Source organism: Lytechinus pictus, chromosome 2, assembly GCF_037042905.1.
Source record: "Lytechinus pictus isolate F3 Inbred chromosome 2, Lp3.0, whole genome shotgun sequence".
NCBI classification, from domain to species: Eukaryota; Metazoa; Echinodermata; class Echinoidea; order Temnopleuroida; family Toxopneustidae; genus Lytechinus; species Lytechinus pictus.
Genome location: NC_087246.1, coordinates 17,776,666 through 17,800,420, shown reverse-complemented (window position 1 = coordinate 17,800,420; position 23,755 = coordinate 17,776,666). Strand labels below are relative to the sequence as shown.

The following is a 23,755-nucleotide window of genomic DNA, read 5'->3' as shown; positions in this document are numbered from 1 at the left end:
CATTTGAAATATATTTATATTTATCAATTATCTATTGCGTTTCCTTAAAAAAGGGAAAAGAGACTACGGAATTTGTAATAGGAAGTACCAAATCAAGCCATTTATCATCGTTTTAAAAAGAATCCCGTAAAAGTCCCAACTCTGGATCCGCGCCTGTTGATCATGTACTAACTCAGAAAAGAGGTGGCGCTATACGGTTATGTCGCACTGTTTTGACACACCCCTACCCACTCCCCCCCCCCCCATTTCCTCAGATTTGACAGCAAACACAAATTTATTCTTAAAAAAGGGTGAATTCAGTACCTTGAAACGAGGTCGTTATGTTCTGTAATATGGACCCTCTAGCTCTAACAGTGTGTGGTGGTAAAAATATGTATGATTCCACGTATTCTCGGTTTACATGACCATTCAGAATGATTTAATATCATGACCGAATACATGAATGATTTATCCAGTAAAAACGAGCAATACGTCTTTTTCTTCTGAAGACGACAAAAACACACTTGTAGAAAGTCAAGTTTGTGTGGTCCTTTTCAGGACAAACATTATTATGCTCATGAAAGAATACATTGGGTATCGTAAAACCAATACTCTCTTCTCTGTTTATTCAAACCATGTCATTTTCGGCCCGAACTATCCTTTTAAAATTATTGTACAGAGCTAAGCAGCTTGCCTGAGGCAATGACGCCTATTTACTTTATTTACATAAGAAGAAAACAATAATTGCAAAATGAGGCAAGAAGTTTCGTCGTGATATCGAATAAAATATTTAATACCATATTGTGAAAATCAATGAACGAGTTGTAAAAAAATGTCCTCTGATAAATTGTTTTCCAAGTAATATATAAACAGTTTTAACCCAGACTGGGTAATTTTCGAGGCTGCAAAGACCGGGGATGTGGGTACGAAAGCCCCCCCCCCTAGATGTTACGTATTTAGGACCACGTACCCGAAAGTTACAAATTTAGCTTCAAGAGTTGCCCGAGATATGAAAGTTTTTGACTGACGATGAACAAACCTTTCACGTTACAGATTTTATCTCGAAAATTGTCATCTAGTTTTTTAGGGTTTGAGATAAACATGATAAGTGGAATGAAAAACAAATTTAATAAAATCAATAACAATGCAATATGTTTAAAACGACAGCAAAAGTAATGATAATTGCAATAATCTCCCTCACTGTCTTTCTCAGCCCCCACCTCTCTCTCTCTCTCTCTCACACACACACACCCACCCTCACACACACTACACTGGTATCTTTTCGTGTACCACATTTCCTTATAAGATTTGTTTGTCGTGATTACAGAGTGTGGTTGATATATATAAGCTAACAATATAATTATTTCATTAATAATTCACACGCAATTAACGCATTATACATCCATAAATCTATACAAAAAATAGTATATGCCCATTTCGTTCACATCCTTTCAAAATTTTGTTAAAAGCTTGCCGTGAAATCATCCCACGTCGCCTTCTGATTATCATACAAACATATTACGCTTTCACAGCATTAAATAGAATAAACAATAAAATAAGTTAAAATATGCTAGTGCGGGAGTTGCTTGCTAATTACAGTGACTTACAGTTATTTATCAATGTTTTTGATTTGTTTAACCTTGCTCGTGACAGTTTCAAGAATAATAAGCTGACGATGGTCAGTGGCGTCAGAATTAGGCCGTGTATATATATATACATATATATATATAATATAAAACATTTTTATTGACTGTCTATTTTTGCATGGAGCAATTTTGCATTTTCCGTTGTAAATTAATATAATTAGTGTATAGTACACTGTTTATATCGCCAGTTATTGCGAGACTGTAAAATAAACATAGAGTATACAGGGAATTACTATGTTGATCGATTCGCTTTGAGTTGATTAACAGCAGGTTGTAAAATTGTCTGTTACACATTTTTACGTTGACAATTTGTTACTCGCGTCAAAACATATGATTCAAGACAGAGTCTCTTTCCTTCCATAATATTTGAGATGTTATTCGGTTAAATTAATATTTTGATACCGAGCAGTATCCGGCAGTGCCTCATAAATATGATGCCCGTCATCGTGTCCTCTGTCATGAGGGCTATCCATTGGGAGATAATGACTAGAATCCGTGTCGTCATGTGGTACCATATATGTCTGATAATCCGGTAATGTCTTGCTATCAAAATCCGGCGAAGATACACCGGCGTCCATTGGGCGTAGATATCCGTTCGTTGCAATCGACGGAGAGCTTCGTGGGCCCATACCCGCATCCGGGTTTTGATACACATTATTCGGCGATAACCGAACCGATGACGGAGGTGAAGGTAGTTTGTCTATGGGTTCGTATTCGGGAGGGGGATCGGTTGGCATGTGGTAGTCCGGTTCGTAGGCGGGGTTTTGGTGAGCGATGCCGGGCTCTCTTGCCTGTCCCAGGGTGTCAATATCGGCCTGTGCATCCCCCCTCTTTGGAGTTGAATTTCTGCGATGACAAGATGTAGTTTACAAAGAAATAATTAGAAATAAAGCAGGCCTACTCGATCTAAGTCGATACAAATAAGCTAAACGACATTAAATCATTGAGATATATTATTTGGAAGATACCCGTAATAAAGGCATAAAGGCATTCATTCGGCAGAACAATTTTATTACTGAAGTGGCTACCCTGGGTAAATTAAAACGTTATTATTATTATATATCAAACTGCTATCTAATAGTCCAAAATCACAAGATGTTTGTTTACAATTCCTTGCTTACCAGTAAAGATGGGGTCTTTACACAAATACACCTTTATCATAACCTACCTGTATATATCTTTTATAATTTTCACAATTTATGTGCATGTGTTTTAATTTCAATTGCAAAGTGATAATTAAAAAAAACTTCTGGATAGTCCAGTCGCATTGCTCCCTCACTTGTATGCAGCTTATTTCACCACATCTTGTATGCCCCCTACACTGTTAGAAAATTTATCCTTAAAATAAAAGAAGTTCCTGCAGCAGAGTCTCGAGAACATCTGTAATCTTACCAGACTGCGTAATCTTACATTATATCATGCAAAATTACAGGTATTTGGTGTATGGAACCTTACAAATTTCCTTAAATAAAACACCCTTTCCCCCTTTTTAAACAGACCTGTTCTGTTAAATTGCAGAAAAATTCATGCTTTATGAATTTACAGAATGATTCTGTTATTGCTTTCTGCAAAATCTTGTTTTTCTGTAAAATCAGGTTTTTTTAACAGTGTAGGTAAAGATCCCTCACACAGCCATTGTTTGCATGTTCGATCTTATTTCCTGAAAATGTGAGTCCTCGAATGATGATAAAATATTCAAACAGTGGATCCAAGATGTGAGGACGCCAGGGTCCTGCCCTTATACTCCTTTTTTATTCTTTCTTTTGCAATTACTACAAAGATGGTGACGTTCCTGGTGATGATGAATGGGGAACATTCCACAGTTAAGGAGTTACTGTACATACCTTGCACAAATACAAGCGCAAACACTGATGACAATGATGATTAATAGGAGACCCCCTCCACTGGCACCAATAATGAGGATTTGCGCTGTAATAATAATAATAATGAAACGTATTCAGCTCACATATTCAAATCACAAAAGTACAATCGATTAACATAGCTTTATTCATAAAACTAAGAGTGATACTCAGAATGATTTGAAATATGCAAGGTCTGTTCATACTGTCGGTTTTGCAGGTTACCAACAAAATAACGATTAAAAAAAACAAGTTATCAGTTACGACAATGTCAAAGAGAAATTCTATAAAATCAAATTTGAATTTATTTATCTTTTTCTTCAAAATTCTTGCGTTCTAAATAAACCCACAATCTAAAACATGATGGTAAAATTGTTGAAAGTCTATGTAATACAAAGTAAATAAAATTGTAAAAAGGGTGAAATATCAATTTCTGTTAACGGCATTGAATCAATCTATTTAATAGAAAAGACAAAGTTCGTTTTTAGACCACGGAATTTAATTGATATATCATCATTATCATGAACATTTCAAGAAGCGACACCAATGCTTAAAACAATTTGAAAAAGGAAGTCATGAAGACAACTTACTTGAAGACAATGCAGATTTAGCGGCTGTGATAAAAAAAAAGAGACAAGAAATTAATGGTTGAGAGAAGAAAGATTTGATACTTAAAAATTATGATGACGATAAAAATTGGTTGACAGAAGGATATCTTACAGTAACTACTTTCTTTTATCATTGACGGCTATATTATGAAACCAAATATATTTGCGGATTTATTATACTTAAATTGCATTTACCTCTACTTTAAGGTGGTAAGTAATTTTGTCGTGTGGCCCCGTTTCATAAGGGGGTTACAACTATGGTCACTTTGACATAATGGCAACTACCATGGTAACGGGGCTCAGCAGCCAATCACAATCAAGATTACCATGGCGGTTATGGCAAAGTTGCCTCTTGTCATAGTTTAAGTCTCAATGGATCGAGCCTCTGGCATATGTCTGGCGAGCCCTGGATTCGGAATATATCACAGATTCATAGCTTAAATCATAATTGTTATCCTTAGGTCAGAGGGTAATGACCAACGACCAATTAAGTCTGGCATAGGCCAAGCTGTCAGTTATTTATCAAGACATTTCTGATGTGGAGAAGAGTCCGATATAGGCACGATCTTCTAGCCTCGCACGCCGTTGCATTGGACAAACCACTGACGCGGTCTGTCACGCTGTATTTGTTACCTTCCTGTATACAGTTTAGGTATTCTTCATTATTTGCTAGGGATCGACATAGTACCCCTTCATCCGCCAGATTTTGTTTTGTCTTCTACTTTTGTCAAATGTAACTAATTCACTGAACTACAATAATAGTGCCATGCATATATCCACCAAATTAGAAGTTTTGATAATTTCATATTGCACCTTGTATTCTCTTCTGAGAATTTGTCCTCTGCATGAATAGTTATCTTGTTGAAATATATAATAGAAGTTTCTTTGTTTGATTGTATTAACTTGAGGGTGTGAAATACAGAAACATTATTTTGTTCCTTTTACAGGAAATGTCATTTTCATATTTTGCTTCTTTTTATACATCAAAGGAGGACGTATTTTTCTGACTTTCATTTATCATCATTGTCTCTCTTGAGTCATAAATTAAATCACAACCCTTTTACTAAAATAATTTCCAAAGGTTTTTGGCACTATAAAAATAGATTATGAATAAATTAGGGGTAGGAGGATTTAGAATATTTATATAAAATTATACACATTAAGTGCGTTGCGGGAGTAATAAATAAAATAATAAAAAATATTCCCTAAAGACACATGCACACACACAAAAAACCCTCCGCATAATGTAGCATGCCGTAAGATGTATGGAATTAAAATTGACAGGCAGGAAGATAAGGACTAGAATACATTTCCTCAAAACGATAGTTGGCAAAATCAGAAATATCTTATTTTCAAAACGAATTTTGCCATTCATATGATCCAATGTACTCTTAATATGATCATGATTAAAATCTGATATTACCTTCAACATCACATGCGTCTCCTCCCCATCCTTGCGTACATTCACAATAAAATGATCCATCAGTATTGATACACTCTCCATTGTCTCCACATGTTGACAGTGTTGCTATACATTCATTTATATCTAGATTAAAATAAAAAAATATTCATAATCTGTCAAAATAAACAAAACATAGAAGATAAACCATCTTCAAATATTACAATAGAATATAATTTCTTGTAAAATGGTGAGTAAAAGAGAATAGGGCATAATGGAAATTTATTGAAATTGTAAAAATAAAACAAGATTATTACGACGGACTACATCAAGTTATTAGCACAATGTATAAAAATGTGGAGGAAATGTATAGGTTAATGCTGTCAAAGTGTCCTGTCTCTAAATATAATAATATAATTCAAATTTTTGTTATTATATCTTTAAATAATGTAAAATAATGAGATACAGATATAGGGCTACCTCTTGAAGTGCTGAACATCTGTACTTCAATCAAAAAGTGATCACGCGGTACTCACACTATTTATTTACACAAAAAACAGCTACATTTCAAATAACTGCAAAATCACTTGTAGTTTTAAAAACTGCACCTTTGATGTTAACAAGGAACACCACGCCAAAAATAGTACATCAGTGTTCAAATCATGCTTACTATAATACAATATTTTATTTCAATACAGTTTCCAGTATCGTTCAACATGGAGGGTGTTATTTTCACACATGGTGGTACAGTCCTTTATACTGACTGGTGTTAATCTGAACACCCTGGGTTTTATAATGTTTTATTATCATACCTGATTGACAGTTTACACCAGACCAACCCGCCGTACACGTACAAGTGTAAGAAGACAAATTGGTCTCATGATCCACACAAGACCCTCCATTTTGACAAGGATCGGTTGTACAGAATGGCAGCTGTGTTTCTGTATTGGAATACATATAATATGCATATTGCGAGTCCTGCATATGATTTGTCAACATTATTACATTAACCACGAGATCAATCGTTCTAAAATCTGAATAACGAAAAATTAAAAAAATTGATACATAGGTCTATAACATTTCAAGAATGTCCTTCAATGGCGTTACCTAGCATTTTCACGTGTTAAATGGGGAAATACTCATATCAGGCTATACAGGGGTTCCAAAATATTGAACTGGCTCGAAATGATTTACTTGAAAGTTCACGCATAATATATCACCCCTGAGCCAGGCCAGCCAATTGACACAATATCAAACTGTACTTTGAAGACTTAAAGTGTATTTTTACAACTTAGTTATAAAATGATTTACTCTCTTTCTCAGAAACAGATCATGGAAAAAGTGGGTCAAATTTTATTTCATGCAGAAAAGTTAATGATCATTGAAAAAAGGAATTAAAGATATAAAAGCAAATTATATATTTACGTTCTGGTCATGGTAATGTTTTATGAAATAAAAAAATAAACTGTCTGAAAGTGGTGGGAAAGATATAATGTACATCAAAATTATCGTATAATCTAAGAAAAATTATCAGATTTTAATTTTATTTAAGAATGAGTCACACGTTCTGCGAAGAGGAGAATACGTAATGGGCAACACTAATTGTTGGGTCGGACATTCTAGCTGTACTGTTTTCATATTATGAATAATTTGGCACCTGATATGAGAAGTATCAATTTTTATATCATAGACTCGTTAAAAATATCATATACTTCGTGAATAATATGAAAATAACTTCGTAACTCACTATGATTGTTATCACCTATCCACAAGAACAGTTCATATCTGAACTTATAAATCGTTTATGAACTTAGAGATGTCGTATACTTACCACAGTTGTCTCCCGTCCAACTCAGAAAGCAATCGCATTCATAAGTTCCATCTCTATTCACGCAATCTCCCTGCCCACATATTCCAGTATTCACACACTCGTTTACATCTGAAAACAGATATACGTAAAAATAATTTGCAGCTCATAATATTTCAAAAGTTAGTGAAATGGAATAAAAACAGATACAGGAACATATCAGAAAATCAAATGAAATTGAAACGAAGTTGAATGTAACTCAATTGTCATTCCTAAGTGTTGTAATGCCTAATGGCAAGATAGGAAAGTTTTCAAAAAAGGAACCTGTTCACAAGGTGCCCTACCTGGTGGTATATATATATATATATATATACATATATATGTGTGTGTGTGTGTGTGTGTGTGTGCGTGTGTGTTTTGTTTTCCAAAAAGTCATTCTTAAAAGATAAATAAAGATTATTCAATATTACTTCATTTATTTGATTTTAATTGATATTCTTACCAACTTCACAATTGGTTCCTTTCCAGCCATCAAGGCAATCGCATGAATATGCATCCAGGCCCTCATTCTGACAGGTGGCTCCATTTTGACAAGGCATCCGGTTCTCACAAGCTTCTGATAGAGATGTTTCTGTGATCGAAAATGGGGACAAGAATGAACATTCAGTTCCGTGTACTTGCTGAGTTTGATAGGTTTACAGATGCATTTATCGCCCTAAAAATCTTAAGTGAACAACCTGTTAAAGGGCATAAAATTTTGAATTTGGGGAAGAGTAATCGTCATGATTCATTTGTTGATATCGATCAAGTGTTACTGGTATTTATTTGCCCTCCCTTAAAACTTCTCTCATGAATAGAAAATTTTAAGAATACATGTATAAGCTTTTTTCAAATGAAACAAACGTTTATCAAATGCTTACCACAGTAGTGTCCAGTCCATCCCACACGACACACACACGTATGACTGGATGTCAATGAAATGCATACGCCATCATTAAGACATGGTTCGACAACACAATAGTCAACCACCGATGATTCTGGAAATAAGAGGCATTATTACAAAAGGTTTTGTCTTGGAATCTACATGTTATTTGGTTAAGATATAGAGAAAATGTGATATCGTAAGGAAAGCATCTGTGTATTTCTTAATATTTACAAAATGCATCTTCACCATAAAAAGACTCGAACTGCCGTTAAGAAGAAATAACTAGATGGAATCGGATTGAAATTATTTTATGTACTAGGGAAGACGCACAACGAAATGTGTCTTAAAACGCTCGTGTGAAATAGCTTCCTAATATCATGTATATAGTTTCCAAAAGGAAAGTTTAACCATTTGTAGAATATTATCCCTTGAATCTACGAATGATAAAGTCCAGTTCAATAAGAGTTAGTCGATGCTTCGTCTTTACAGGGGTAGGCATATATTGCAGAGGTACATATATCTTTTTTCCAAACATTCGCGTACAACCATTCTCCTTACGACAATGAAAACCATCCGATTCACTCGACCTTTTGAAAATAGGGGAGGGGGGGGGGGGGTAATGAAAAGTCCTGTTACTCGATTCCAATAAACGCCATTCCGATGGTCGGGGGAAAGCCTGATTTTTCTGCTCATATAGTTATCTAATTTGCTACATTTTCTTGTACTAGTTATAGGGGCATATTGAAAACAGCTTTCGTTTATTGAATTTTCTCTCTATCTAAAATTGATAATGGAAAATTTACCGCAATATGTTCCAGTCCATGAGCTGGTGCAAACACAGAGGAGGCCATTTTCCATCGGCAGGCATACCCCACCATTCAGGCATGGGTCTACAGTCTCGCAGGGATTGGAGGTCGTGGTCGCTGAAAGGAGAAAAGACATGAGGTTGTGAGGAGGGTGTGTCCCAGAATGTCTCAGTGAGGGTGTGGAAGGAGGGTGTGTCCCAGGATGTCTCAGTGAGGGTGTGGAAGGAGGGTGTGTCCCAGGATGTCTCAGTGAGGGTGTGGAAGGAGGGTGTGAATGAGGGTAACAGATAGACTCTAAGGCCCGTATTCTGAAGTCGGGTTTAACTTAAACTCAGGTTTAAAGTTGTGGTTTAAGTATGGATAGCCAATTGCTACATAAATCACTAACAGTAGAGATGCCATATTTCAGCTCATTTTGCTCTCAAATCATTCATAATTGTCTAGGAAGTATGAATAGATGATTGTCTTCACCATCGATAAATCAGGAAAGAGCACAGTTAACATAAGAAACATACAACTTAATAAAAATTTTGACACCTTTAGCTTCCCATAATTTTCGCAGAGAGTTAGACCGTGGTCTAAGTTAAACCTGACTTCAGAATACGGGCCTATGATTTAATAATATAGTCTCGCATGTATATTTCATTGCTGAAAGGAGAGAGAGGAAATGTGTATACGGGTGTGTCCGAGGGTGGGCCTACAGTGAGGGTGTGAGCAGAAGTGTAATATTAACCAAACCCCGAATATACGGTATTAATTTGACCCTAGTTTGATAGAGAAAAAAAAGAAAGAGACAGGGAGGCAGTGAGATAGGAGAAAAGATAGCGAATGAGAGATATATAGGAAGAGATATAGAATGATTGAAATAGAGAGAAATGGAGGGGAAGAGATGGATCGAGTGGGGTCATGCAGTCATTAATATTGGTTAGAATGACTAAAGGGGATAGATTATATGTATTTCTTCCAAACATCACTTACAAACATTGCAGTAGGTTCCCGTGTATCCATTTGCGCAGTCGCAGTATGGGACGAATCCATTTGAGAGACAGGTGCCACCGTTAAAACACACAAAATCAGAGCAGGGGTTGATCTCTATTTAATGAAGAAAAGATGTGAAAATAAAGTAATTTTCTCGATGTTTGAATAACACGTTTTTTTATACGATCATGTTCTATTAGATTAGCTTACATAGTGTTTTAAAAATGATTTTTTTTTCGTTCACTGCTATCATTCTCTCTTCTACCATCTTAACCCCCAAGAAACGATATGTTTCCTTGTAATAAACATGATATATATACCTGTTAATTTTCGTTAACAGTAGACTATAGCGTATCTGTTGTTTCAAGGGTAAGCTAAAAAATGACAACTCGTTAACCTATCCCTGTTGAAAAGGTTCATGGTCATTTGTGTTCACAGTGTGGAATAGAATGTGAATTGATTTTCACATCAATAAAATTACCACCTTTGACACTTTGAATCTGTGAGGCCATTGAGTCCACTGTGAACACTCACTATGCAGAGATGCCCAATTATGAGATAATCTTAGAGAAGAATCCAACCCAAATAAAAACTTGTTTTTAGAGGAAAAAGAAAAATCAGACAAGTTGATAGGTGAAAGTTTGAACAATATCGGACAAACAATAAGTAATTTATGACTTTTAAAAAGTTTTGAATATTGGTAGTCACTATTCCCATGGAGAATTCAAATTGGCCTAATATGTGATGTCATAGTGATATAAGGCAAGGACTATTTCCAATTCACTCCAATACATAAAATGGATAAAATGTATTTTTTCCAAAAGTTTTACTTCAAATATTTGAACAGAATATTGTGAAAATACTGTGTGACACGGTGATCTTCTAGCAGCAAAAATCCTCATGAAATCACTATTTCAAGACGAGTACATAATTACAGTGTATATAGAGGTTACATAGGCCCCATCGCCAGCGCACAATACCCCACATCACATAACGACTTTATATTAATCAGAGATATGTATCTCTTACCGTCGCTGCAGAATGGTCCAGTATACCCCGGTCCACAGACACACACGAAGTCAATGTCGTATGATGCTCCCAAGTAAAGGCAAAGACCGCCATTTTCACATGGGTCGAGTGTCAAACAAGGATCGCTTATTACTGAAACAGAAAAAATATATATGCATATGTTTCAAAAAACGAATTAGAAAAACACGTAATTTATATAACATTGTAAACTAAATCGAACTTTTATTTCTTTCTCGATTGTCTAAACAGACTATCAAAACTTCTCATAAAATTACAGATAATATTAATGTTGCATAGTGACGTTGGCCATGCTGGCAGTAGGCTAAGTGGATTAGTTATGGTGTAGTGGCTCTGATCTCTGCCTCTAAGTCAAAGAGTCGTGGGTTCGAATGCTACTGTGTACTTTAATATCCTTCAGTAAGAAAAAACGTCAATTTCGAGCTGCACTCCAAATATGGAGGCAAGAAATTACTCGTTGCTGCTTTGCTAAATTCAAGGTTATCATGTAATATACTTGTGGAAAACTTAGCTAGAGTATAGGCCTGTAGTACAATTAGTGGTAGACCAATTTATTAGTAGGTGTATCTATAATTATAATATATATCAGCAGTAGAAGATAGGAGTAGTATTAGTAGCTGAAGAGGTAGTGTGGTAGTAGTGGGTACAGTTGAAGTGCTGGGAGTCCGTCGTCATGTGGTGGTGACTTTTTACCCGATTGCTAAGAAAGCATGAATGCTTGTAAGCAAGCATCCAGAGGACCGACGGCTTACGGTCCTTTCCTAGGGACCTGGTAAGGGTGACTGCCTTATCAAAGGGCACTAGCGTACCAAGTGGGAATCGAACCCGGGTCAACGGAATCCGAATCCCGATTCCATTAAATAATCGGTATACATACGATACAACTGCGCAGCAGTAAGGGGGGCGGACGAATAAATTAAAAGGTGGTATACGAGTGACTTCATCTTTTTCTAAATCTTATAATGGTGGTACAATCGTGATGAAGTTATATATATGACACAGCCATTTCTTTTTTATTGTCTTCTTTCTCCTTACTTCCTACCCCTCACACACATTCTTTCTCAATTTTGAATAGTTGCAGTATCATTGGCAGTCGCCCCTTTTCAGCGCCGTCTTGGTAGTAACATTAGAAGGGAAGGGTCAGGTTAAGAGGCTGTAACGATTAACAGTCTCCCCATAGGACTTACCCGATTTTCCACAATTTGTTCCATTGTAATCATCGGTACATATGCAGATATATCCATTATTTCCTTCATTATAACATGTACCTCCGTTCAAACATGGTCTTAGATTCTCACAAGTTGTCGAAATTGCAATTTCTGTTGAAAAAAAATTTGCAAATCGTTCAATTGTTTAGGTATTAATCTTACATTTTCTACAAGCATTTTCTAGAAAACTACTAAGGATTGTGGAAATCATTGGTGTATTGCAATAGAAAAAACTGGTAAAAGAAGGATGGTAGGAGGAGCTAAAATATTTAACACATATACATGTAGAGGGACGGTTTTTTGCTAACTTGAATTAAATTGAAGGCTTAAGTGCACAATTTAGCTAAGTTATATAGAGACTTATATAATTTTTGAAAGTTCATTTTGATTTCTAACATGAATTAAGATAATATTTATTCATTTATGTATGTATGTATTTATTTACATTATATATATATATTTTGTTTTTTAATTCATTCATTCAAGCGTCTCCCTTCCCCCTCCCAGTCCCTTCATGCACTTGCACGTTTTATGACAGTAGATATAATTATTTTGGCTTTTTTCCAGGGCTATCACGTTTTCAATCTTTGCTTTTGTGACGACCCTATCAACCATCCTATTTTATTGTGTAACAGAAAATACCACTTAAATTGTATATTTATGTATGATATATTTGATGATTCATATATAAAACTATTGTTCATTATCTTGATGTCAAATTTTAGACATGTATTTTCTTGTACAGATTGTTGTAATGAAAAATGTTGCAAAAACCAATAAATGAAATTAAATGAAAATAAATTATGTATTTATTCATTCGGGGGATCTCCCCCCCCCCCCACTACCCTCGCTCAGTAGGACCATATTTAAATAAAGTAATACTTACCGCAATTCGATCCTGACCAACCAACAGGGCAGTTGCAATAATTGAATCCATTTATATGCACACATGATCCGCCATTCTCACAAAAGTCATGAGGGCAGATTTCAGTTTCTGAAATTACAAAGTAAAAATACTTTAATATCCGAATTCATCGATAAGTGTCAATCGACCAGAAGCCCATTGAAATATAAAATGGAAAATGTAGTTTCAACGCCAGATAGTAAAGATAAAAATGATTTATTAGATAAAATGTATATTAAACAATGGTAGACATGAATGTCATGAGAAATTCCATTATTTGTCTGATTAAAACACCACATTCTGATACCCCATGTGCCTGCAAACAAGTAGCCTATCCGATATGCGTCGGGCTAGTGGGCAAACTACTGACGGGCGAGGGCGCAGCCCGAGCGCCTATCATCACTGGTAAAGTCATCAATATGCATATGGTTATCATATCCTTGACGTACTTTTTATTATACATCATTCATGAGATAACCCTTATATGGCGATCAACTGTATTTTTTAACCAATCAAATATCATCGCAGTCTATTCATAATACGTCACGTTCAAGCCTCGTCGCTTATTGGTCCGTGTTCGCGGACATTTATGAATATTTATATTGAAGCTTAGTTGGGGGTTCGTAGAATTTCTACGAACGGAACAAGGTAAGTAATACAAAAATTCATTTTTCGTCTTCACCAGTGATGACAGGCGCTCGGACTGCGCCCTCGCCCGTCTGCGTCAGTAGTTTGCCCACTAGCCCGACGCATATCGGATAGGCTAGCAAACAAGGAGACAGCAGCTTGGCAAGAATTTGTTGCCGATTCAGTGTACGTTTGGTCAGGGCATTGGATAGATCGTACTTGTCCTACCTGTATGACAAGGTCGTATCTTACGCACCTGGGAAGTAGGTTATATCGAATGGAATATCATTGGTCGGCTTGGAGTAGGGTTCGTAGGTGTGACTTAGCACAAGTTTTTAAACATGTTATTTATACATAAAATTCAACTTGTAAGGAAAAGATGCAAGTAAGATGCTTTATCGGACAACCCTTCTATTACCATGATAATGGATCGGTTCACCAAGAACGGGCGTTTGATATAATATCGTTTTAAAACAGAATTGGTTTACTTCAAATTAAGATGTGACCAAACTCACCACACAAGTCTCCTGTGAAGTTTACTGGACATCTGCAGTATCGGTCAGCGAATTCATCGTACAGACACGGTCCATTCAGACACGGAGAATCAGGACAATCGACACCATCAAATAAATCTGTGTAGTTATGAAAGTACTTGTCATTAATCTAGATTGGGTTTTTTTTTTGCAAATTTTATATTCCTCCTACCTCCTCATTGCACCCCTTCCTCCCCCTCATCTATTCCCTACTAATCTCTTATTTACCCATGGTAGCTACTTCGGTTGTGAGCTGTTCTTCCAGCGGACCCTGATTAATTTACATGTTATCATGGTTATTATTACCTTTCTTCGAGTGCCTAACAAGGAGGCAGAAGGTCCCATTTGGAAAGTCTTTGGTATTAAGCCTACTCAGTCGGGGATCGAACCTACGATCTCCCGTTCATGAGGCAGACGCTCTACCACTGGCACATGACTGAGTCACCGTGCCCTTCTTTCTTCTTCTTCTTCTTCTTTTTTTTCCTTCTTCTTCTTCTTCTCTTCTCTTCTCTTCTCCTTCTTTTTCTTCTTCTTCTCTTCTCCTCCTCCTTCTTCTTCTTCTTCTTCTTCTTCTCTTCTCCTTCTTCTTTTTCAAGGGGAGCCAATCAGCCTCCTGGGGGCCCGTTGCAGAAAGAGTTGCGATGAAACGCAACTCAAAATAGGCCAATTTTGCGCAACTTGATTTTCAGCCAATGAAGCACCCGTATTCGGGACCTGGGCTTGATATTTTGACTTGCGTTTAAACGCAACTCTTTCTGCAACATGCCCCAGAGAGGACAACCGCCCCTATTTATGCATCAATGCCTCAGTCACATTTGCAAAATCGACATGATATTTTATTACGATATTTTCAGTGACAAATCACTGGTCATTTTGGGGTTGATTTCGTTCGTGAGACTGCATTATACGATTACATACCACATTGATCTCCCCAGTACCCATCTTCGCAGACGCATTCGTAATCACCAAACTCATCCAAGATACACATCCCACCATTTTCACAGGGGTCATCGGGACAATAGTCTCGGTATTCTGCAAAGTGGATATAAAATCAAATTATACCATTTAATTACGTTGATGGTGGTATGATAATAGGGGGTATTCGCAACCAATTTCCGGAACGTTGAGAATCTATTGTCAACAGCCATTCACGACAAAGCAGCCTTTGTCGAAAATGGGGAAATCAAAAGAGCAGTGTCATCAACTCCGATTCATAGATCGAACTGCTGTCCCGGTTCATTCATTTTTGACAAGACCTCTTTAGCTGTCCACTGTGATTTCACGGGCATTTTCAATAGATTTACTATGTTCTAGAATCCGTCCCCGTTGCATTTACTAAAATTCGCTATTGATGTATGATGACAATGAAGGTGATTAATAATAGGGAATGCAAGAGTTACATTTGAAAAGAAGACTTCAGAAGAATAATGAGCCCAAATTCTATATACGAGCAAGCGAAGCGAGCAAGAGAATATTTTGACCTATTTAATATATAAATTTGAATTCGTGATTAACTTTGACATAATATTAGAAAACAATAAATATCACATTTTCACCCCTTTTCCTTATATTTTCTTTCCTTGTTTCTCCTTTTGTTTTCTTGGTTATGATCCCCCCTGGGGTGTCCATGGCTCCAATCACTCACATCTGTACGCCAGTGCTTAAGCGGCGACTAATCGTTGTATCGAAAATTGAGCAAAGCAGGGGAAAATTGATATTCATTTGGAGAATGATAAAAAATAAAGGCTGCATAGAACATTGATTCTACTGAGAAATAATCATAATAATCTAGGATTTACTAATAAGACGAATCATTCAACCTAAGTTTCCTGTAAATGACCTGCGAGTATTTGTTTCACTCTTCAGTTACAATGTTAAAAAAGATGCATGAATTTCGATTTCGAACGGAGTCATGAATTTTAACTCAATCTAAAATGTATGATTATCCATAGTACGTAATGCCCAAAATTATGTTTATTCATTTTTGGGAATAATTTGTACACGATTGTAGTATATAATTAATTACAGCATTTAGAGGTACATGACTCACCAAAGCCGTTTTTTCACTGGCGTTAAACATGCTTAGTATTGCTTACATCGCCCTTATTTACCTATTTGTTTTCCTGTCTCCTAAAACACATTGAATCAGCATTTAATTTACTTACCACAATAATCACCATAGAAATCATCAAGACATTGACACCTGTCTCCATTTCTTCGTTGTTCACAGTAACCATAGTTAAGACATGGACCATCAGGGCAATCAATATCTTCTGCAAATACAAGATTATTCATTCAAGAGTGGTATCGAGAATATTATTTCTTATCAATAAACTGCCAAGTATACACCCCATGGGCAGCAGCGTACTGTTAGGGTTTTTTAGGGGGTGTGTTGGGCTGAAGGCTTTCTAAATTTTCACCAAATATATTCAAATTTTGTCTATTCTTACTTCTTTACAAGCCAAACGGGGGGCAAAATGATGCAACTTTTGTATTCCGGGCTCGTCCGCTATGCTCACTTGCAAATGTTCTAGAAACAATGCAGTGTTTTTAAAACACAACTAACCCATTTTTTTTATTATGGCACTGTAAACAAATTTAACGAAAGTCTTTTTCGAGAGTATCTTGGTTTTAAAGAAACAATCGGATTGTAGTTTTACTTGCTTGTACATGTATTCTAGTACCTTGCATCGTTTTGTAGAACATAGTTTGTGGCTGCAGTATTGTATATGGTTTCGGACTTACGGGCTTGGGTGAACAGAAAGTATTGTTTACAAAGATCAACAGACGGGTAATCGCTGATATATACACAACAAAAAAAGTAAGTCCCCCCTAAATCAAATTGCTGTAACTTTTGAACGGAATTATTTTTAGATATGATATTTCGTAGGTGGTTTTCTACACTCATTAAGCAACCTCTGGGGAAAAATGAGATTGATCGGTTGAGTCATGCATGAGTAATTAAAGATTGAATTAAAAATGACAATTTTTGAAAGTCACAAGAGTCGTTTTTCAGATTGTGCAAATACAAAGTTGGGCAAAAGTTGTTTTTAGGTGAATTTTATGGTGTTAATGCTGTTTTACTATCCATCATTTAGCCACTCCACACACAATTTTGATATCGTATGTTCATGGTTGAGTGAGCACAATAATGCAGGGGCCGCGGGGGGGGGGGGGGGCTCAGCCCCCCACTTTTTTCCAAAAGCATGTACAAAAATGTAAAAATGACCATACGATTGTGATTTTTTGCATGGTCAGCCCCCCCCCCTTTGAAAACCGTTCCGCGGCCCCTGTATAGTGACGTATCATCAAAGGGGTTTTTGGTAGTATCCTCTACAACTTGTTAGATCATGTTAAAATTTGAAAATGTTGGTGGCTCCCCCGATTATAGGCCCCTCCCCCATTTTAAAATTCTGGATCCACCACTGATTTGTCCATAAATTAAACTGAGCATGAGAATTTGTAAGAAAAAATACATTTATGCAGTATAAAGAGTATTCATTCCTAAGTTTTCGAATGTGCTCGCTCAACCATGAAAATTTTAAAACTTCGGAAAGTGTGTGGTGATAGAAATGATGGATGATAAAAACAACAGCAATTAAAGTCACATTTGAAACCGAATTTGCCCCCAATATTCACTTTATTACCATTTAAAATGGGTCTGTGACATTGAAAATACCAAATTTCCCACTTTGATGTGTGCTCACTCATCCATAAATAAACAAATCGATTTCATTTTTGCACAGAATTCTGCCCATAGGTTGATAAACATTACTGCCAAATGACATTGCTAAAGACAGCCTTGAAAAAAAGTTCCATCACATTGAATACTTATTCTTAAACATATGCACCCATAATGTACACAAGTCTATGAGAGAGGAAGTCAACATTTTAACAAATACGAAATGAGGGTTTGTTTCATGGACGGTTTTTGTTACTTCTGCCAACAGTTATTTCATGAAACTTCGCACATGGCTTCAGTGTAACACTATCCAAGATGTGCGCACACCAAAATAACCATTTGATACGGCACAGAGTGGGGCCAGGGCCTTGAACTTTCTTCTCATTTGCATAATTTTCGAATATTGTGTGCTCACTGATGCATTAAACATCGGGATTTTCACAAAAATCAAATCAAATGAACCATGCAAGGAGGTTTGTGATAAATATCCATAGTTACAAATTCCATTTTTCCAATAACGTAAAAAAGAGCTAATCACATTCCACATGTTCATTCAAGCGTGAATGTTTAATTAAACGCCTTTGAATCATTGAAGCATGTTAATTGGTCATGAACATAACGAAAAAGTTTAGAAAAGATCATTTTCAGTTACCAAAATGAAACAATACTTGCCTATGATATTTGAAAATCGTATCTTTTGTTTTCAATAAATGTTCATTGAACCGTGAAACAATGAATATTGTTGAAGATACTCTTCCCAAAAATAACTGTCATCATATTCTATCATTTTTATTGATAGAAATGTGTAAACAATCCAATTATAGCAAAATTGGACTTGTGTTCATTCAACCGTGAAATTTAGCCAGAAAAGTTGTATCGTCTTTTAGAAAGTACCTTTTACAAGCCTTCTGACTATTTTTCATGATGAGAATGTGGAATTAGTTCCAATAAAAATGGAATCAAAGTCATGATATTTGGCTTGTGACTTTTGAAAAAGTGACATTTTTGCCTTCTGACGGTGCTCACTGAAGCATGACGTAAAATACGTCCATAACATTTACTCAGAGGGTAGCCTATAAAATTACCTCTACGCTCATGTAAAAATATATTAAAAACTCGCATTGGTTCGGAAATTATTGATGTTTGTTTAAGGGGGGACTTACTTTTTTTTTTGTGTATAGATGGAGCTCAAATTATACAACCAATCCTTCAACATACATTATTTTATCACGTGAGCTTGCTTGTATGCCATGAATTGCGATTGTCATAGTTCTTTCCTTTTTATACCTTCTTTCTAATTTCAAATCTCTCATAGTGAGCAAGTAAATAAGCTACACCCCCAAATTGTCGCCTTTTTGCCATTTTCGGAATAGTTTTTTTTAAGCCGCCGTAGATATGACATTAAACCTCTATGATATTTAGACTCATCAAAGCAGTGCACATCTGAGTGTCCATGCAAAGCACTGTTGTAAAACCTTACTATCGCAAAACTGAACCAACGTACATCACTTCATTTTTTTCTTCCATAGAAAGATTTTATTCAAAATCAAATACGAAAAACAATTCATTTTACAGAGAAAACGTTACATCATGTAGTTTTTGTAGTGTTGAGATTTACATTTACTTCGAAATATTTTAGCTACACGGACGATGTGGTTTTTATTATTATCATCCGGATAGTATGAAACACATGTAATTCAAATACAGGAGAACCAAGTAAGAATATGGTATATAATTATGTGTCGCAACAAAGTTCAATTTCGTTTACTTACCACAGTAATAACCAGAAAATCCAGACGGGCATTCACATCCATCTACTCCACACGTGCCCCCGTTCTCACACGGGTAATCTGGACAAGCTACAAGAGCTATAAAGAAAAAAAACCCAATATATATATGTATATTGTTATGGTTTCATAATGTCCACATCTTTTGGGGTACTGTAACTATAGTATTTTCTACATGGCTATCTTCACTTAGTTAAATGTATATTCCACGACTTGATACTATACTACCAGGTGCGGATCTAGGATTTCGTAGAGAGGGGGCCTATATCGGAAATTCGAAATCCCACAAGATTCATATATATACCGTGTGAGTGAAAAAAAAATTGACACCTCATAAATCCCCGATTTAAGGGAAAAATATGTCATGAGCACATACTTATTATATATACCTTGAAAGAGTATTGTCTGCCAAATAATTTGATACCATATTTATGGGTATATATGTGTTTACGCTTGGATGATCAGGAGGTATTCTTTGCAGTGATGTAAATTTTCATTTGCGCCAAAGTAAGGCATTACTGCAATGAATGGATCCAGATGCCAATGGTGTCATAATCCTAAATGAGTTAGTAAAACATGTTTTCTTATCCATTTTTAATGGATTTAACTTGAGAATTTATACTAATATGTATTTATCAAATTATAATTTGAATTAATGAAAAGGGGTTTTGAAATAGATTTTAATGGCACCATTGTAGGATTATGGCATCATCAATATCTGGATTCACTCATCAACAAATATCAATAACTGAATGAATATAAAATATTTAGATAAATGACAAATTATATATTTACATAAAACTGAATATTACCTGTTTCGCAGAATTCTCCGGTACTATTCCATAGACAGAAGCAATAAGTATCACCACCATACGTCTCGCATGTACCATAATTTGCACACGGGTTCATATCAAGCGGACATGGTTCCCAAGACAAGTCACTATATGAATCCATCGATGATGATGACGACGACGATGGAAAAGATGGAAAGGAATCATCTGATGGGAGATAATGAAGGTAATTTGAAAATGTGGGTGCAAAACAAAGAGCGAGTTCCACAAAAATCATCCGCTTTGAAGCATATGTTTGCAAATTTGAGGATCTCCACAGACAGTACAACAAGACTTATCAAACTTCCATAACTTTCTTATTTCATCACCGATTTTGATAAAACTACTTTTATTTTAATCCTCTCATTTTACTCTTTCTTCTCAGGTTGATTCTCGCATTGTGTTTTGAGATCAAAGCGATCTCTCTCAGAATATTTATACTCATTAACTGGTACGGTTGATAATTGCTATTATGAGAGCGGGCCTATGGATTCCGGATGAAGATTTATACATTACAACAACAATCATTGTTGTTCAACCTTACTACATTCTTGTCATTAAAAAAAAAACCCGATTACATCCTCGTCAGGAATTCCATAGGCATACGTTAGAAATTACATCAGCAAAGCATTAGTGTTAATTATTGATTTATCTATCTATTTACTTTTGACAGATTATTATCACAAAATTAATGATAGGGTATTTTATGAGACCTTATATAACAAACAAAGAAAGAAAAAAAACCATACATAATATGGTTTTCTAATATGTAGTCAATCAAGCATACAAAATTTTATTTAAAAACAAACATTGATTGGTATCGTTGTGTATATTGTTCATTCGATAATAATCCTTGACAATTTAAGTCAAATTCGTGTCTTGTATGTCAAATGAAGAAAGTGTATTGAAAATGGAGTAGAATGATACTAAATTAAAATTTTGAAGGATTATGTCGGCGTAAAGAGGACAATTTTGAAGTGACCGTGTTTGTATGTGGTGCGCTTTTTCGAAAATAAAACAAAATTGGCGTCTGCCATGCGTAAAGTAAAATCGGATATAATACAATACAGTTATTACCAATAAATAAGATTTTTACCCACCATACAATTGGACTATCAAGGTGATGACGGTGATGTTATTGTTAATGACGATGATGATGATGATGTTGTTCTTGTTGTTGATAAAAGTAATGATGATATTTGAACCTGTACCAAATGTTGGTTAACACACAATTGCACTTTAAGTGATTCATATCAAGCAACAGTAAAGATAAGCTGAATAATTTCTTTTGAGGTATATCGTACAAATGGTTTTATGATTGATATTACCTAGCCATATCTTTATCATGAAAACGATAATAATCATTATCATTACCACAGCTATTGATTCATTCATACAGTGTAATTCATTATTTTTATGTTGTTTTTTTATCATCATCATTAATGGTACCATTATTATTACATTATTATTAACATTATTTTATTATTATTATTATTGTTATTGTTGTTGCTATAATATTATTATTATCATTATTATAATTATTACATATTCATAAACATCATTGTCACCATTATCATCATTATCATTGCACTTCGGCATCATTATTTGAAAAAAAAATCATTATATCTATTTCAACTTTATACTGCACAAATACCTGAATAAAAAAATAATAAAAGTCGGTAAGATTCCAAAATACCCCCCTCCACCGAATTAGATCAAAAGTTCAAACTTACATCCAGATACTGAGTACACTGTAAACACGTGAAATACAACCAGCACAAGAAGGAGCATCTTTATCCTATAAACCACCATTATAGTCTGTGCATATTCCATTTCAACTAAATATACTCCGATAGAAGGTAAACACCAATCCTTTGATTCTTAAGGTCCGTAACTTTCTCCGGAAAAGTTTGAGAAGTGCTGTTCAATCCATTAATCTAATAGTCAAATATTCCTTAACATCGTGCACGTGAAGACCAGCTTCTTCTGTTTTAATTAGAATGTATCTTCCAAGTTTATTAAACGCATGAGTCAGCTCGCTAGAACGACCTTGATAAATTTGTATCGACTTAAATATGACCTCACCCCTCTCGTTCTATCCAAAGGGTGTGTGTTGGTGTGGGATCTATAGAGCAAACTACGTAGAGAGAGTTTGAAAAGAAAAGAATTGTATCAAGAGAAAAGAAAGCCATGTATTGTGCATCGCTCCAGTGGGCTTAAGCTTCAGAGGGGATTGTTACGTAGGCAAGGATAGAATTGGGCCTCTCGTCTATACAATATGCAAATGATTGGTCACGAATGTAAAGAAAACTGAAGTTGTATAACCCTCAAAAAAGTTTTCAAAAACAAAGTGTTGTGTCTGTGTTTAGATATCACGCAAAAAACTATTTTCTCTTGAGAGTATCATACTGTTTTAAGTTGACATGAAAGTGTATTGTTTTGCTGAGTGCCCTGACCATCTTCATACACTGTAAAAACTGTGGTGTTAAAACTGACACCAGTGGGTGTTAATAGAGGACCACACCCTCTGGTGTTAAAATTACACCCTAGATATTGAATATAACACCAAAGAGTGTACATGTAACAACCAAAGGTGTTGCAATAACACCTATAGGTGCTAAACTAACACTGTCAATTTAACACCGGTGTAAAATAACTGGTGTGGTCCTCTATGTACACCGGTTAACACCGCAGTTTTTGCTGTGTAGAATTCTAAATTACTGCACTGTATTGCTTGCAGCAGAAAAGACTTGGGTAAAGCGTATTTACAGGCCAATCATTTCCCGCAACTATGTGTGTAAGTTTTTTATCTCAGAAGTGATATATTACTATCTGCTAAAGATCCCTGTAGCATCAGGTAGTAGCGCGTTTTCGCCCAGCGTCGTACGACGCTATCTACGACGTAGAACGATCTCTTGGTTCGTGCGTCCGTCGCGCTCAACTCTCGCTTGTAAGCAGTTTCGCAAATCGCTGAACGCGGCCGGATCGACCGGAAGTACGTAGACTGCATGACGTCACCACTACTAGGGAAAATCCCGCGCCCGCGCTCAGCTTGCTCGCTCTACAAGCGATCTGATTGGCTGTTGACGGCTGTTGACAAATCCTACGTTCTAATGCGGACGCCCGCTAA

At 35.8% G+C, this 23,755-nt stretch overlaps 1 protein-coding gene across 1 annotated transcript; it reads right to left on the bottom strand.

Annotated features, from left to right (window-relative positions):
- Window positions 1-743: 743 nt before the first annotated feature.
- Window positions 744-22,766, bottom strand: LOC129254662 (fibropellin-1-like). Its single transcript, XM_054893164.2, has 19 exons — window positions 22,359-22,766; window positions 20,608-20,793; window positions 19,781-19,876; window positions 16,492-16,599; window positions 15,245-15,358; window positions 14,309-14,425; window positions 13,149-13,256; window positions 12,242-12,373; window positions 11,037-11,168; window positions 10,008-10,121; window positions 9,027-9,146; window positions 8,219-8,335; window positions 7,801-7,929; window positions 7,323-7,430; window positions 6,304-6,432; window positions 5,516-5,638; window positions 4,075-4,098; window positions 3,470-3,554; window positions 744-2,471 (listed from the first exon to the last, which is right to left on the bottom strand). Exons 1-19 carry the CDS (start codon window positions 22,456-22,458, stop codon window positions 2,000-2,002), a joined length of 2,514 nt encoding a protein of 837 aa, XP_054749139.2. The 5' UTR covers window positions 22,459-22,766; the 3' UTR covers window positions 744-1,999.
- Window positions 22,767-23,755: the final 989 nt, after the last annotated feature.